Source organism: Periplaneta americana, chromosome 6 (genome assembly GCF_040183065.1).
Source record: "Periplaneta americana isolate PAMFEO1 chromosome 6, P.americana_PAMFEO1_priV1, whole genome shotgun sequence".
In the NCBI taxonomy this organism is placed as follows: Eukaryota; Metazoa; Arthropoda; class Insecta; order Blattodea; family Blattidae; genus Periplaneta; species Periplaneta americana.
In genome coordinates this window covers 65931500-65949534 of record NC_091122.1, presented here as the reverse complement: position 1 = coordinate 65949534, position 18035 = coordinate 65931500, and the positions used below count along the sequence as shown (strand labels likewise).

Genomic DNA, 18035 nt, shown 5'->3' with positions numbered 1-18035 from the left:
GCGCGGCTAAGGTCCACAACTTTCTTACTTAACGACTTCCTATCTCAGTAAACAACAATCGAAATCAAAGCTAACATGTCAAACACCGTAACTACAGTCTGTCAAGAAAGTAGTATCAATTGTGTATTGGATAAATACTTTATCTAAGCAGCAGAGGAGAACTCAGCTGCACATAACATATGGCCTATTATAATTTTAATACCATACTGGTATGAAATTTCTTAAAAGAAACAGTGCCGGTATGAAATTTGCTGTTCAGAAAAGTGACAGAATAGGTATAACGGTGTGTACTGACCCATTTCGAACACTGTTGATAAAGTCATTGTCACAAAAAAGGGAGATTTTGAAGTTCTGTTTATGCATGCTTTGTAGTAAAATGTAGCAAGACAGTAAAACAGACTACTAGCTTTCCAGGATCAAATTGTGAAAGAACACAGTAGCAGCCCGAGGTTACAAAGGTTGGCAGTTCTGCATGAAAATAGTATATTTAGCAAACGCATGCTGTTTATTGCATCTAAATTGGATAACGTGTGTAATTACAGCCCCTTCTCGAAGTTGACTGTGCACCCGAAATTGTACTCCAACCATACCTGCGCTACACCTCACCCACCTGGTACAACTAGTCATGTAGTGGAGATGTGCCCCACATGCTTTTCTAGTTTTTTTTAAGTCAAATTAACTAAATCCTTCACTCCGGTATTTGTCCATGTATTTTCTCCTCTAAACAGAATACAGAAAGTGTTTTCATGAGCGCAGCAAAAAACCAATCGTTTCCATTACACATTTCGGTATTAAAATGACTAGTAGGCTACATGATTTCCTCGACTTTTTCCAGAAATTTCAATATTTAAATTTTGTGTAGGACATCCTAATTTCTTAAGTTAACATGCAATTTCTCTTTTAATTTCGAAAAGGGTTGGTCGATTAGGTTTTCATTTCATTTATTTTAACATAAAATATTTCCTTAGACACACTGACTGTCACATCACACCACCCACAGTACTGTATAACACACTGGAACTGTAATGATATACAGTAAGTCCAGAAGCATACGTTTTCTCCTAACGCAGGTCATAAAGAGATGAGGGTGTTGGCGGTTCTTTTGTATATTTGGAGATAGCTGCTTCAGTTGCAGCTCTAATGCAGTCTTATGGGACGGTGAAGAAAACCAGTTTTCTGCTGCCGACTACCCTACGTTGAGCTTCAGGAACTGCCGATCACAGATCCGAAAAGTACACTACAGCTAAAATTCTCGAGCAGTTCAAGGCTCCTACAGACAGTAAAATCTCGAATCGAAGGAGAATGAATTGGAAAAATAAATGAAACAATGAACTAGATTACATAAAAGAATGTTTTACATTTTTAATTTTTTCAGGTCTATTTAAATGGCGGTTCTGCAGTTCTTATTGTAGAGCCGCCCCTGAAAGAACAGATCCCTACCTTAAAAAATTCCACATCCCTTCAAAGACCATTTTTCACAATACCTTCAATTACATCCTTAAACTATGATTCATACAATGCAGTGTATAAAATTTATTCGAAATATATTACTTTTAAAACTGTATGAATTACCAATGGTTTTTGATATCAATTTAAGCAGTCAATAATCTCACCTTTCAGCAAATTCTTGTCCTGCAGCCAAGTTAAGGAAGTAAGGTCGTCATCCTCCCCGCCCAACTTCTCTGGTTTCTCTCCTTGCACAGCAGTTAGCACATTACTTGCACCATCCCCTTCCTGTTAAGTACGTAAGAAGATCACATTACTCATATCACTGCCAATTTATTACACTACCCAAAAAAAAACTGTCATACCTCCGTGATAAAAATAGGCGATTCTTAAAGAAGAAGTTGCGCTGATTTTGAAAATCCCATAGAAATCTCCTATCACGTCAGGTTAAAAAGATATAAACACATTTAAAATCAGACATACACGTTTTCAGATATAATATTATGTTAGATTAATTCTTATGATATAATGATGTATTCATTCAATTCTATACTGTGCATCTGCCTTCCAGAACACACTACATAAACAATGGGCCAAAACAAAATTAGCAAAAATCTAAAGAGGCTTTCTGCTGAGGATTACTCGAGCTTACCGAACTGTATCAACTGATGCACCTCAAGTCATTGCAGCTATTGAACCATTAGATCTTACTGGAATCTACAGAGCTCAATTATCTGACTTAAAGAAAAATTGAAAAATCTCCACTACAACATTCAACAACCACAATACTGAACAGTTAGCGGATCACATAGCAGTGGGTCACCCAAGCATTCCATCAAATGGACAACTCCTCCTCACCTGCTCCTCGACACACGACTACCACATATATACAGATGGATCACGACGCGAAAGTAATCAACTGGAAGAACAAGTAGGCTGTGCATTTGTTGCCTACCACAGTGATAATTTAATATTTTGCACCAAGATAAAACTGTCTCCTTATTGCACAGTTTTTCAGGCAGAACTTCTAGCAATTAATGAAGCTATGAAATGGTGCATTAAGAACGAAAACACAGTGCACATATTTAGTGACTCCCAAGCTGCCCTTCACTGCATCGCTGACAAGTACAACCGTCACCCATTAGCGATAGAGGCAAGGGAATTACTTGAAAAGTGCACACAGCACATATGCCTCACTTGGGTTCGTGGACACAATGGTGTAAGAGGAAATGAAAGAGCTGATGAGCTAGCGAAAGCAGCAGCATCCAGCAATGAAACTCCAACATACAGTTTACAACCAATATCATATATCAAAAAACAAATACGACAACACACTCATCAAAATTGGAATACTAGATGGACGACATGCTCAACCGGATCACTAACAACAGACACCTACTTCCCAACAATCCACGACCGACTCAAAAGCCATCACTTCAAACCTACTTTCGTAACAACGCAGTTTCTTTCTGGACATGGGAAATTTGGTACTTACTTCGACAGATTCAACATTCCAACAGACATCGACTCTACATGCTCCTGCCGCGAAGACCTTCACAGTGTGACTGTCCTATTATTGAAGCAAAGAGATTTCAAATAAAGACACATCTTCTGGACTGCGACACCGAATATAGGACTCCACTATGTGAAGTAATCAAAAAGCTTGTTGCTACAGACAATTTATAGACTTGCTAAACTTTATCTTTAAAAAACTGTAGATACATATTTCACCATTATGTGTAAAAATAAGCAGTATAGATAATTAGTATACCATATAACAAAAACTGAAACCCTAGCATACCGCTTGGTGAATTAGGGTTCTTTTCCGCGGATAATAATAATAATGATGATGTATTCATGCTAGGTTAAGATTAATTCACAAACGTAGTTTTATATGCATGTAATAATATTTGAGCCATATTTTAAGGGAACATATCTGTAACTGTGCTTAAAAGTGTTTGGTAGTACCTATGTGATTTTCTCTTGTACTCCTGCCTGTTCTCACTCACAAGAAACTATCAGTAATCCCCCATCATTACTGGATCTTTACGATCTTGGTACCTCATCTCCATGATGGAAATGTTTTGATGAAACCGTTCCCCTTATTCATCACTAACATCACTCAGATTTTCCGAAAAAAGTTCAGATGTGAATGAAGGAAATGGATTTTCAAAGATATTCGACAACCCATGTTTTTGTAGTATTTCAACAGATTTGACACCAAAGTTTTATAGTTTTTTTCTTTTGTGTCTCTGAGAAAACTGAGCACAACCCTTTTAAATGATTGCCAAGCTGCTAATTCAAACATTTGTAAATTTTTCTCAAACATTTCGTCCTCCATGACTTTTCTGATTTGAGATCCAATAAAAACCCCTTCTTTCAATTTTGCGTATGTTAACTGTGGAAACTTGCCTTGTAAACATACAAATCCATTACCGTCCTTGTTGGGTGTCTTAACAAAATTCTTCACCAGCTCAAGTTTTATGTGTAAGGGAGGAAGAAAAATCTTATCAGGTTGAACCAATGGTATTTCTTCTACATTACTTTCCGCCAGAATATATTCCTGCTGCTTGTCTCACTGCTGTACCACATAATGTTTTTCTGAAGCATGGCTGTCCCACAAACACAAAAAACAACAATATCTTGTGAAGCCCCCTTGCAAACCAAGCAGCAAACCAATTACTTTAAGGTCACCACATATCTTCCAACAATCAGCCTCATATTTTAAAACATGTACAATCTTAGCCATGCTTTCAAAACTTTCTTTGAGATCAGAACAGATGGAAATTCATTACAATTATGAAGTAACATTGCTTTTAAGCTAAACTTAGATGAATCTATAAACAATCGCCTGTCATCTGGATTATGCTCAACCCCTAGTTCACTCATTAAATCATTAACGTCTACAAAGAAACACATATTTTCCCCTACAGCAAAATATTTTTCAAATATCTGATGTCTATTTCGAAATTATAATTTCTGTACCAGGTGCAAGTAATTTCCATTTTTGTAGCCTACACCCAAAAGTTCAGTTTCTTCTTTCGACAAACTTAAGTCACGTGGCAAATCATTCAAGTCTACTTGCTCTACAAAATGTCTTTCACTTTCATAATTATCTAGTTGAAAGTCAGGATCTTTTAAAGTAGAGGCCTCTGGTTCCGGGTACAACTCAGACAGGGGATCACTATTTCCTTCACCATTACTATCGCTACTCCATGTCTTAGGGGGTACAGGTACAGGTAATTCCTCGCCATGTGGAACAGGTCGCATAGCAGAAGGTATATCTGGATACTGAATAACGTGTTTACTTTTCCTAGACATGCCAAATATATTTGTCATGCAGACAAGGCTGGGCAGTATTTGAAATACATGTATTTCAAATATGTATTTGAAATACATTTGTATTTTGTAATTTGTAAGGATTTTCAAAAGTATTTTGTATTTAAATACATAAAATTGATGTATTTTGTATTTCAAATACTCAAAATACTTTTTTCTTCTTCTTGTTCTTCAAGTTTTGGATTTCGATTTGAAGAATGAATTTTTGTCTTTTTTGCCTACCCATTTCAGATGTGCTAGTCATACACTTAGTTTTCTTGCCACAACTGATTTCCTTAATGCCATGAAGAAATCTCCAACAGCATCAAGGATCCATCACCCAACACTTGCTAAATGTTTAGCATTATGGAATGCATCTAAGAGACTCAGAAATTATATCAGATGTCTTGAAATATTCATTAAAGTTTCCTTGCCCAACTCGATGGAATTCTCTTTATGACTCAATCTCTCAAATATTGCAATTCAAACATGATATAAACAGTATATGTGAAAAACTGGGATTGACAACCTTCAAAGATGTTGAGTTTCAGTACCTTGAAGAATATTGTGCAGTTCTGAAACCCATTGCCGTAGCCCTTAATTTAATGCAAAATGAGAAGACGTGCTATTATGGCCAACTTCTATCCACATTAATTTCCCTCAAAAACAGATTACATATTATGTTATCTAGTAATCTACGCCATCTATTCCAAGTAACTCCAATCCTAATGAGTTTGCTTTCATCAAGATTTAAAGTGATGTTTGATCTGATCCCAGAAGAAAATTGAGCTATTTTGGCAGCTTGCTCCACCCATCACTGAAGATAAGATGGCTACCTGACATTTCCTCACTAAGTGATAAAAAGAGGACACAGAATATGTGTTGTGAAATCAGCTGGGCAGTTGTCTGCTACATCTTTGGTCAGTTCAGACGATGAAGACGATGAAAACAATTTTTTTGTTTTTAACTCAAGTAAAACAGACTTTGAAAAGCAAAAAGAAAAGAACTTGTCTGCTGTGGAGTATGAGCTCATACAACTCTTCAATGGCAAAGGGACAACCCTGTGCACTCTAGAGAATTACCCAACAGTGAAACAAGCTTTTATAAATATAATACAAGTTTGTGTCGTTCTATGCCTGTAGAAAGACTGTTCTGTTTTGCAGGATTTATTCATTCACAAGCAAGGGGATCCTTATCTTATGAACATTTGAGGAACTGGTTGTTTTCAAAGGGAGCAGTAATTATTCATATGTAGCATAATTTAATTGCTGACTGGGAAAAAGAAGAAGTTCAGTTACAGTGTTTATATAAACTTCGAGGTAAAAATACTTTGAATGTTAATATAATATTTTAGATTTTCAGTAATATTCTTATTTCTCTCGAGTATTTGAAATACAAATGTATTTTGAGTATTTGAAATACAAATGTATTTTGGTTAATTTTTAAAAGTATTTTGTATTTGTATTTCAAATACAATTATTTGAAGTATTTTGTATTTGTACTTGAAATACTTGGATGTCAGTATTTTGCCCAGCCCTGCATGCAGAAGTAACAATCATTAATATGATTTATTAGTTCCCGTGGATTACATCTTCTAGGCAGAAATCAAGTTCATGCAATCTTACTTGTGTACCTCAGCTATTGTGTACATAGTGACCCACTTAATACAATAAAACATAATTAAACATGACAGAAATGGGAACTCACTTCATACTAATAAAGTATTCATTACACAGACTAAGAAAAGGATGACATAGTGCTTATCTGATGATCTCCCCCACATCTCACCTACATGTGGGTTTACATTGGTGCTAATAATTGTAATTTTATCTGCTTTAATTACTGTTTTTCTTTCTTTCTTTGGCAAGTCCTATGGTTTTTAACTATTATATGGACAGATGAACTAATAAAAAATACTCTCAGCCAGCAAAAAAAGTGATCACTTTGAAAAATTTTGTTTTCGATAACATTTTAAGGGAATATTTAATTTTGTGGTGTTTCTCTTTATAAAGAAATGTTTTCATCACTCTCTGGTAAGTGTGTGGTGAATGTGGTCCGAATTGATCGATTCTTAGAGATAATTTTCCCTTCCATTAACTTTTAACATGGTTCCTCACCCCTAATAAAGCTTTAAAGTTACTGTAAACATCTGATAAAATGTTCTTTGTAAATTCAGGGGAGTTCCATGCCACTTTATTCAGTAACTGTTCGGTCCTTATTGAGTCAAAATGCCTCTAAGTAGAGAAAATGTTGTACGCGTAATCGCCTTAGTTGAAGACGGTCCCAGCCTTCGGTATGTGGCCCGTGCTGTAGGAGCATCTTATGAAAGTGTCCAGAGGGCCGTGGAACGTTATCGTGAATGTGGAACATGCGAAAGGAGGCCTGGATCTGGACGTCAGCAGATTACAAACGTCAAGGACGACCGATTACTTGTGTACCTCAATGCCTCCAAGAGGTCATCACTGCCAGAGGAGAAAACGTAAGATTTTAATGTTTCTAGTGATTTACTAAAACATTTTTTGACAGTGTATCTCAGTGGCAGTGGTAAAATTGAATACAGTGAAAAAAATTCAAATTAGTAAAATTAACAACAATTACAAAAAATGCAAAATGTCATAATAAAGTAAATGTGAGATAAAGTTTGAAAGTGCATTTAGTGTTTAACATGTAAGGAACATGATGTTTGATTAGTATTATCTGTAGTAATGTCACGAGAGGTCTGAGATCTGCCGATAAATCTCAGACCTCGAGTGACATTTATTAGGACTATTTCGTGAATAAAATAAAAATGTAAATAATATATCCCTAAAATTCGATCACAAAATATTAATAATTGTATATTTACGAATATTTAACCTATTCAGACATTGTGAAGTTGAAATAGATGAATATCGATTACTGCAATAAAGAAATTCGATGTTATTATTCAGTAATGCCAATTGTGAAAAGCAAAATACAGGTTTAACAATGTTAATTACATGTACTGCATTTTTCTCTTATTATTATAACATAAATACATTTTCATTATCTGCTGAAATCATGATTTAATTTAAAATTTTATAATATAATTATAGTAACCTAATTAATACATTAATTAAATGAAGAATTGTTGAAAACGCATTTATCTAATCTGAATGGAGGAATGTAATTTTTTTTTAAATAGCCTACAATGGACATGGAATTAGAAGATGAAGATGTATTTTATAGGCTACAATAGGTAAGGTTAGCTGTGTGAGCAGGACCAGTGTCAGCTGTGCCTTATTTCGACAGTTACTACGTGCTACAGGAAAGCATTTCTTATAGCTCGACAAATGCATTCTCGCTGTAGTGTGTAACGGAGCTAAAGCTGCATCTACACAGTTCAAATTCCAATCGCGTATGCATGTAATCTGTGTATAAACGTATGTTAAATTAAGATGCATGAAGATTTTGTGTCTATATTGTGCGTTGTTTTGAACGTCGTCTTCACTGCGTAAATATATTAATTAATATTAAATATTAATCTTGCATTCATTGCTTTAAAGTTGAAAGAAAAGTTTAACCATGTAGTTGTATCTTAATGTATTCATGATCATCAATTGACGGGGAAAAAGTTGGCGACAACGACTAAACAAAAGAACGACAATGCGATAAATTGATAGCGATAAATCTAGCTGCAAAAATTATCGCAAAGTCTGACTGTGATTGGTTGGAATTCAAAATTTCATTACACTTCATTGGTCGAAAATGGAATGACGTCATATAAACGAAATAGTCAGTATAATTCATTATTTAGGACACAAGGCTAACATTATATTCAATAAAAAAAATATTTCAAAGTGATCCACTTTTTTGCTAGCGAGTGTAAGTAAATAAACAGGGACGTTAAATACAGCATGAAAAATAAGCAGTACCTTCAGCTGTATCAATGCGTTGGGCAGTGAAAACACGGGTATGACGGGGATGGTCACTGCACCACTTCTCTGGACCAATGCCACTCCAGGCTTGTCCTCCGATCCTGGCCGTTCTGGTGCCATCATTCACCTGAAACACACATTCATGTTATCACTCCTTCTATTTACTTTACCACAGTTATATACAAATAGCTTCAACTTAGAAAACAATTTAGAAAATGAACAAAGAAATCCTAATTAATAAAATGGTACAAACTATATTGCTTTATTTACTTTCTCCTTACTCATTCACTCATTTTCTCAGAAATAGGCATACTTGAGGAGAACATACTTCTTTGTAGTGGTAACAGAGATTGGTTGTAAGATGGCAGTGCAGGGGTTGGAAATAGTGAAAGTAGTGGTAATAGCAGTGACACAGAAGTTGGCAGTGATGGTGGATGGTAGTAGTAGCAGTAGAAGCAACAGCAGCAGCAATAATAGTGGTGGTGGTGGTGGTGGTGGTGGTGGTGGTGGTGGTGGTGGTGGTGGTGGTGGTGGTGGTGAAGGTGATGCAGGGGTTGTGGTAGCAGTAGTGGTGATTAAGCAGGGTTGGCAGAGGGATTGGTGTGAAATTAAATCTTAAAAGTGTCTACCGGTGTGCCAGAATTTTGTCCCGCAGGAGTTCTTTTACGTGCTAGTAAATCTACTGACATGGGCCTGTCGCATTTACACACACTTAAATGTCATCGACCTAGGCTGGGATCTAACCCGTAACCTCGAACACAAAAGGCCAGTGCTATAGCGACTTCTCCTGGCATTAAACTTTTTCTCAAAGGCCATTCTTTGATTTTATAATGATCCCACTTACATAAAGAAAAATAATAGAGGTGTACCTTCGTTGCATTCCACTTACGAGTCCAATTACTTATGTCCACATTTATACTGTATGTGCCATTTATGTTACAATAGTTTACTGCTATCATGAGAATATCCAGTTCCGATGTTGTTCTTTCATATTCACAGCATAAGCCACTGGCAATGACGGACTTTTTATTGTTTAGTACTACGGCTAAAGACTTGACTAAATAATAATAATAATAATAATAATAATAATAATAATAATAATAATAATAATGATAATAATAATAATCATCATAGAGGGTTTGGAATTGAGCAGGTTACATCAGCTTCTTGTCTATGCGGATGACGTGGATATGTTAGGAGAAAATCCACAAACGATTAGGGAAAACACGGGAATTTTACTGGAAGCAAGTACAGAGATAGGTTTGGAAGTAAATCCCGAAAAGACAAAGTATATGATTATGTCTCGTGACGAGAATATTGTACGAAATGGAAATATAAAAATTGGAAATATATCTTTTGAAGAGGTGGAGAAGTTCAAATATCTTGGAGCAACAGTAACAAATATAAATGATACTCGGGAGGAAATTAAACACAGAATAAATATGGGAAATGCCTGTTATTATTCGGTTGAGAAGCTTTTATCATCCAGTCTGTTGTCAAAAAATCTGAAAGTTAGAATTTATAAAACAGTTATATTACCGGTTGTTCTGTTTGGTTGTGAAACTTGGACTCTCACTTTGAGAGAGGAGCATAGGTTAAGGGTGTTTGAGAATAAGGTGCTTAGGAAAATATTTGGGGCTAAGAGGGATGAAGTTACAGGAGAATGGAGAAAGTTACACAACACAGAACTGCACGCATTGTATTCTTTACCTGACATAATTAGGAACATTAAATCCAGACATTTGAGATGGGCAGGGCATGTAGCACGTATGGGCGAATCCAGAAATGCATATAGAGTGTTAGTTGGGAGGCCAGAGGGAAAAAGACCTTTAGGGAGGCCGAGACGTAGATGGGAAGATAATATTAAAATGGATTTGAGGAGGTGGGATATGATAAGAATGGATTAATCTTGCTCAGGATAGGGACCAATGGCGGGCTTATGTGAGGGCGGCAATGAATCTCCGGGTTGCTTAAAAGCCAGTAAGTAAGTAAGTAAGTAAGTAAGTAAGTAAGTAAGTAAGTAAGTAAGTAAGTAAGTAAGTAAGTATTATTATTATTATTATTATTATTAGTATTATTATTATTAATTGTATTTTTTATTAACTTAATTGTGTTTATTATTGTCATTATTGAGTGTAATTAGTTACCACTGCCACCGGGTATATACCCATTTGCAGTGTGAATAAATACACACATAGGCTACCATACGTAAGTGTAGAATAAGTCAACATAAATTTAATATTTATATTACAGAAAATTCGTCATAAAAATGTATATTTATTATTGTAATTACTAATTGTGTATAGCTTAGTCTTAATTATTCAATGTAAATACTATCTTTGTGAACTATTAATAAATTATTATAGAATGCTACTTCATACTTCTTTCTCTTGGCATTAAACCTTTTTTCAAAGGCCATTATTTGATTACATAATGATCCTTATCCCGACTATTCCATTCACATAAAGAAAAACAACAGACGTGGATCTTGGTTGCATTCCACTTAGGAGTCCAATTAGTTATGTCCACATATACTGTATGTGCAATTTATGTTTAGAGCTCTCATGAGAATATCCATGTTCTGATGTCGTTCTTTCATATTCACTGGCAATGACGGATGTTTTCATTGTTTAGTAATACGGCTTTTAGACTTGACTAAATAATAATAATAATAATAATAATAATAATAATAATAATAATAATAATAATAATAATAATAATAATGTTAGAACAGTTTATGAAGAGACGCACTTGTAAAGACTGTGCTCCTTACGTGAGATATAAGCTCATTATATTACTATAGCAAACAAATTCACATTTTAGAAAAACATGACTTCATGTATAATGACGCTTTCAATAGACAGATGGGTTACTGTAACAGGTGTCAATCTTGTAGTCGAGAACCTAATTAGTTCAGTATGGCTTTGTAAGATAGGCAGTTGCCTAGGATGGCAATTTTTAGGGGGAGGGCGGCATTTTCTCTATCTCTCTTTTCCTTTTTTATTTTCTTTTTTCACTTTATAGTGAAATTTGTTTTTAAAACACTTGTTGGTAAATCTTTCTGAAGTTTGTTCTTGAACACCTTGTGTAAGTCGAATATTGTTTGTTATCGCATTGTCGCGGTAGCGGCGAGAATAAAAGGAAAGTGTGCAGCTGCATATTATCATGCCGGTATGGTATCACATTATAATACTATGAAACTGTTTAAATTTAATTGCTTGTATAAACAAGAATGCAGTGTTCAAAATCAAATTGGATGTGTGTTTATTATTTATCGTTATGAATAGTAACCACAACTCTCAGCCCTGATCACGTATATAACAGACTGACCATCGTAATGTTAAAAATGGAAGCATGTGGAAGAGAACACCACCAGAATCGCCACCGTCGATTTAAAACAACCGCTAGATGGAAGTACAGTTGTTCCATGCAATTCAAATGGGAGTTAACGACATGACTCCTCCTACTGTCGCTAGATGGCAGTATAGTAAACTTGACAAAAGTTGCTGCCGTCAAACCTATAAGGCTGAGCAATCTGTTTACATATATTTTTCATTTTATAGGTTATTTTACGACGCTTTATCAACATCTTAAATTACTTAGCGTCGGAATGAGATGAACGTGATAAAGTCGGTGAAATGAGTCCGAGGTCCAGCACCGAAAGTTACCCAGCATTTGCTCATATTGGGTTGAGGGAAAACCCCGGAAAAAACCTCAACCAGGTAACTTGCCCCGACCGGAAATCGAACCAGGGCCACCTGGTTTCGCGGCCGTTACTCTACAGGTGTGGACAATCTGTTATATAGTGATCAGGGCTATCAGTTACATTTCCAATATAATATACCGTCAACAATATTATTTAATGACTTTCCAGCATGTGCACTATATAATTCGATATGAAAGGTTTATTTCGCAAAGAGTTGGAGTTTATTCTTTTCAAATTAGTCTTTACTTCCTATCGAAGTAAGAAATACTCGTAATAATTACACCACCAACAAAAGCAATGTTTAAAAAACAAACTACAGCCTGTCTTTCACAAATTAATTTTGTTTCAACAACGAATAAGTGTGAATATGTTTCTTTGCATCGAGTCTGATCTGATGTGCTTCGTCAGCTCGACTTGATGACATCATCAATGCTTTCTCTGTGAAGGAAGTGCGAAGGAAATCTTCATAATTCACGTAATTTATTGTTTTCTGCATTGTAACATTGGCACTACACCTAAATCCGGCCCTGTATGTCTGTTGTCCATTTTTCAGGTTAATCGGAAGAGAATCACCATGCTTAATAGTACTTACGGCTGAAGGCAAATATAGATAGAATGACTAAGGAATATTTGTTTTTTAAGAAACTAAGAAAAGTGCGTTGAAAAGATATACAGTAACTGTCCGAGATATCATCCATATCGATAGTTTAGATCGTTGCTTACGATAATCTCGTAAGCAACGGTTTAGATAAACCGTAAAGGTAAAAGGGCTTAACCCTCATTTATTTATATTTGACTTTTTGTTGTAACTAGTTAAAATTTAATTACAAAATGTGAAGATATGTTTCTGACAATTATGTTTATATTCCTTCACATAAGGTAACTAATAATAATGTGTTAAAATTTAATTGTTGTATTCCAGACAAAATGTTTCTTTTATGGAATAAGCCCTTTCACTTAAACATCAACGATGTTATTGGAAGAGCAAGGATCAGCAAGATATAACTAGAGACGAGAATTTCATGCACTATAAAATTCCAAAATATGCATGCATTCATGCACTATCAAACTATGAAAGATGCACGATCAAGCGAAAAATACATTAAAATATGCACTTTCACTTTTGTTCCAAATTTCTTATTTCACTTCACTTTGGGTGGGGGGCACATTTAAACGACTAACAACATTTCTAAATTAGTTTCTGTGAGGTTCCTGTGCATGTCAGGCAATATGTTTTTGTAGGCAGAGAATGTTAGCTCTACATCGCAAAAAGTTATGGGTGCAAACTTAAATGAACATATTTGTGACAGTGTCAGGTCAAATTCTCCATTCACGTTTTCACCATAAATAACCTAATTCACTGAACAAAAGAATCCGTAGTCCGGGTTCGCGTTTATGACCCTGTCCAGTTTATTTTGAAGAAGTTTTGTAATGTTTTACAAAGAACAACAGACTGTCGTAGAAAATATTCGGAAATAGAATAGCAGTGCTTATCTCTTTACTGCAACAATCGCAGAATACGACATCCCCATATGATCTAAAAAAATATTTTCCTTTAATCTACTGTTCAAAGAGTACACTTTTGGAACCTTTAATTGGAGGCATATTAGAACCACATTAACACACGCAAACAGAATAAGCAAACACATTAACCACTTACGAGGTTCACACACTGCAAAGACACTTTAGCGAATGATTTCAATTTTAGAAGAATCTAAATTGCTACTAGTACTGGAAAAGAAAGAGAGTATTTACAACCTCCCTGAAAGAGGGTGTTTTGACCTAAATATTTGTCAACAGTTTCCTCTAGCCCTCTATATTTCCTCTACTATTCTCAAAATGTCCAACGTAATAATTCCATTTCTGACAGCAGACTGTAGAGGGTCGTCGGTGAAGTGTTGCAAAAGTGAACTTCCGTCCAAGGAAAGGTCCTCTAACATCATATTGTGAAAATCTTAACATTTTATTTAATTTTTCTGTTATTTAGTTTTTTCTTTCTTTTCCTTCGTCAATCCTGATTCCTGAAGCTAAAATAAGGGACATAAAAATCGAGAAACTGTGGTGTCCACTGAAAACATTAAAACATGCATTTAAATTGAATATGTATATTATATACCTAATTAAGCTAAAATTGTTTAAATATGCATTATGCATGTTTTATCCCCAAAAAGGCCAAAACATGCAAATATGCACGGAAAAAGAACACACATTTGGAACCAGAAAGTAATGAAATGGATAAGTACTAAGTTTGAGCTATGTCCTATGTTCCTACAAAAACAAGCATTTACATGAAATTTTCGTCTCTACATATAACCAACGTCTATTACAATATATTGTATATGAAGAGTTCGCGGGAAAAACGATGAATGTCACATTTTGTTAAGGGTTAGATAATGATCTAATTGAGTCTATAACTGCAAGATGTAGTGCTGTTTCTATAGAAAATAAAGGAAAGGATTACTGTATTCGTGGTGATAATTCTCCTTTTTACCATTTTTCATAAGAGCAACATTAAATTTCGCAGTGATCCATTGAATTAGATAATGACATCAATCTTAAGAAAACTGTGGCATTCATCGTTTTTCCCGCGAACTCTTCATATGGTGTACCAATTTGTTTGTCCTGATTACTCCCTTTGTATCCAAAATAAAATTAACGTACTTTCTTATTTAAATGATAAATAATTTTGTTTTGAGTGTTAGTAGTCAATTGACCACACACGTAACAAAGCAGATTCTGAGAACTGATACAGTAACGCGGCAGCACTACCATGAATTATCACGAAATATGACGATATGAATCATAAACCTCTTACGTAATAAGAACTGTTAACTGCTCATTTCACTACTTATAAATATTAAATCTAAACTAAATGCAGTACTACCAACTTACGTTAAATTGCAATAATAAAATAAAATCGCAAACCTCACAAGACACAAAATGAAGACAGTATTACACAAACAACCCTTGTCAAAATTGCTATTTTTCAGAAGAACAATAAAAAATAAAAGAATAACATATGTCAGCTATTTCCGTTCAACTGGTGTTTTATCCTTGTGTAATATATTGCACTTGACTTAGAGACCGTTTTTGGAGTCATAAACATTTAAAATAGTAGCAAATGTGTCCTTAACTCAAATTCATTAAAAATGACTAGGGCTGTTTTTGTATCAATGTCTTCAAATGTTCTTAAGTATTCCAAGATAACACAAGACTGATAGAGTTTTCAAACTATTTGAATTATCATAACAATGTTGCCATTTCTGAAACAACACAGACCGTAAACATGTCATACATTATTGAAAAAATGCATTAGCTTTCATCTAACGTTAGAATCTAGATAAACCGTTATCGAAGAGAGGGATTCTAGCGTAGCGTATAACGGAAACCTAAAGTGATATGAAAAAAATAAGAGACATTCATTTTCGGATTGAGCGCACAAGAAAACATAAACTAAAGTAAATTTTATGTGTACAGCGTTATTTAATATCTAAGTGAAACATTCTACAATGAGGTACAGTGGCTCAGGAAGTCATGGCTTCCGATTAGAGAAGCACCGAGGAAACAGATAATGATAATAACAAAGACATAATAACAATAACACGAAGCTAGTCATTGAAGACAGATCTAAAAGACCACGAGAAGATCGCACTGACAGTATTGAAAAATAAAAAGTAAAACTATTTGAAATAAATGGTTGGCGAATTTTCTCGTAAACTTGAGCAACTTGGGAATATCTCACACAAATTTAAATATCCATTCCTTTAACGATGTTTAGGTAAGTGGCGAGCTAGGGTCGATGAACTTATTAAACTTACTCATAAAGAGATAAAGGAAATTAAAATATGTATAATGAATTTAAGCGATTCTAGAATTGAACCCGAAACCTTTCTTTGAACACAAATAGAGAATGAAATGTTTGCTATGATACGGACTTGGCAAAATTTATCTTACTCCAGAGAAATTGCAATGATATGCAACAAGACAGCGCAAAATGGAATAAAGATTCACTTATCTAAACTTGATGTGGGATAAAGAAACATTAAAATCAACCACGGGAAAGTTAAGCACACAATTCTTGCTCTGAATATAATACAAGTTGAAATGATTGTGAATATTAAAAAAGACATTAATTTTGTTTGCTGAATCATTAAACTAGGCTAGTTAGTAAGCAGTAAATAAAAATACCAGTAGTATATACAGCATATAACAGTGTTGTTTGTACACCTTATATTATTAAACTGACCTTTGAAATTACATTAAAATTCAAAATATATCAATAAAACTAAATTCATTATGTTTCATGAGTTAAACACAAACACAGTGACACGAATAAAATTAATTTACATACACCTGTTACATATGAATTTAAAACTATATATTCCGTGAAATTCATGTAACACTGTTGTTTGTACACTTACCCCACGGGCAGAGGATAGTTAACCTTTATCCGTTAATTTTACTACAGAAAATGGATTTGAGGGAGGTGGGATATGATGATAGAGACTGGATTAATCTTGCTCAGGATAGGAACCAATGGCGGGCTTATGTGAGAGCGGCAATGAACCTCCGGGTTCCTTAAAAGCCAGTAAGTGAGTAAGTAAGTATAGAAAAAAGTATAAAAAATTTGTTTAAAAAAGCAGAAACTCAACTGAATTGTTGTTTAAACATATTTCAAAGTTTTCAACTTAAACAAATTTATTATTTTATTTTATTAAAATATTTTCACAGAAAAGGTATATACATAAATATAGTACTAAAAATATGAAGTCTCTGCGTTTATCTGAACTTAAATGTAAAACCAATGCAGCTTTTTTATCATAGCATGAGTCAAGGTCCTATATTAATTAAACAAATTTTATTCTAATATTATTTTAACCATTAATCCTTTCCAAATTAATAAAAAAAAAAAAAGAATAAAAAATGTATTAGATTTATAGTTTAGGTTTTAAGATATTTAACACTTTTTAATCTGTATTCACTCTCAATTTTAATTTTAATTTTATCTGTATTGGAATCTCCTCCTGAGCACGAGTCTTACTCATTCAGGAGTGGGCTAGTATTAACTTGTATTCACTTGAAACTTACTAGCAATAAAAATAAATAAATAAATAAATTCGGCATGTTGTGGAAAAAATGGTTACCATGACAGAAGACAACGAAAGAGGCCGTACATAAGTAAGGCAAATAAAGCTTGAAGATTAGACTTCGATAAAGAACATGTTGGTAAGGATAAGGAATTTTGGAACAGGGTGATTTGGTCAGATGAGGCGGAGATAAATCTTTATGGTTCCGATGGCATTCATAGGATATGGAGATAGCCCAACACAGATAACGACAGAAACAACACATTACCTACAGTGAAACACGGGGGTGCATGCATACTATTGTCAGGATGTATGTGTGCAAATGGTGTGGGGAATATTGAGTTCAAAGATGGGATTATGGATAAGTGTGTGTACAATAACATTTTAAGGTCAAATGTTAGGCAGAGTGTACAAAAAATGGGGATGCCACTTGTGTATATGTTCCAACACGACAATGACAGTAAACATACTGCTCAAATCAATAAGGATTGGCTCATATGGAACATATCTCAACAACTGCGAACACCTCCTCAATCACCAGACTTAAACCCCATCGAACATTTGTTGGAAATTTTGAAAAAG

The 18035-nt window shown here is 34.5% G+C and overlaps 1 protein-coding gene across 2 annotated transcripts in view; it reads right to left on the bottom strand.

Annotated features, from left to right (window-relative positions):
- The window catches only part of LOC138701401 (forkhead box protein N3-like), a 208491-nt gene that overhangs the window by 40112 nt on the left and 150344 nt on the right, over positions 1-18035 (bottom strand). For both annotated transcript variants that reach the window (XM_069828260.1, XM_069828259.1), the window contains 2 exons: positions 8658-8787; positions 1614-1734 (listed from right to left, as the gene is read on the bottom strand). In XM_069828260.1, the coding sequence (XP_069684361.1) occupies positions 1614-1734; positions 8658-8783 (247 nt within the window). In that variant the 5' untranslated portion in view covers positions 8784-8787. The remainder of the gene's footprint in view (positions 1-1613; positions 1735-8657; positions 8788-18035) is intronic.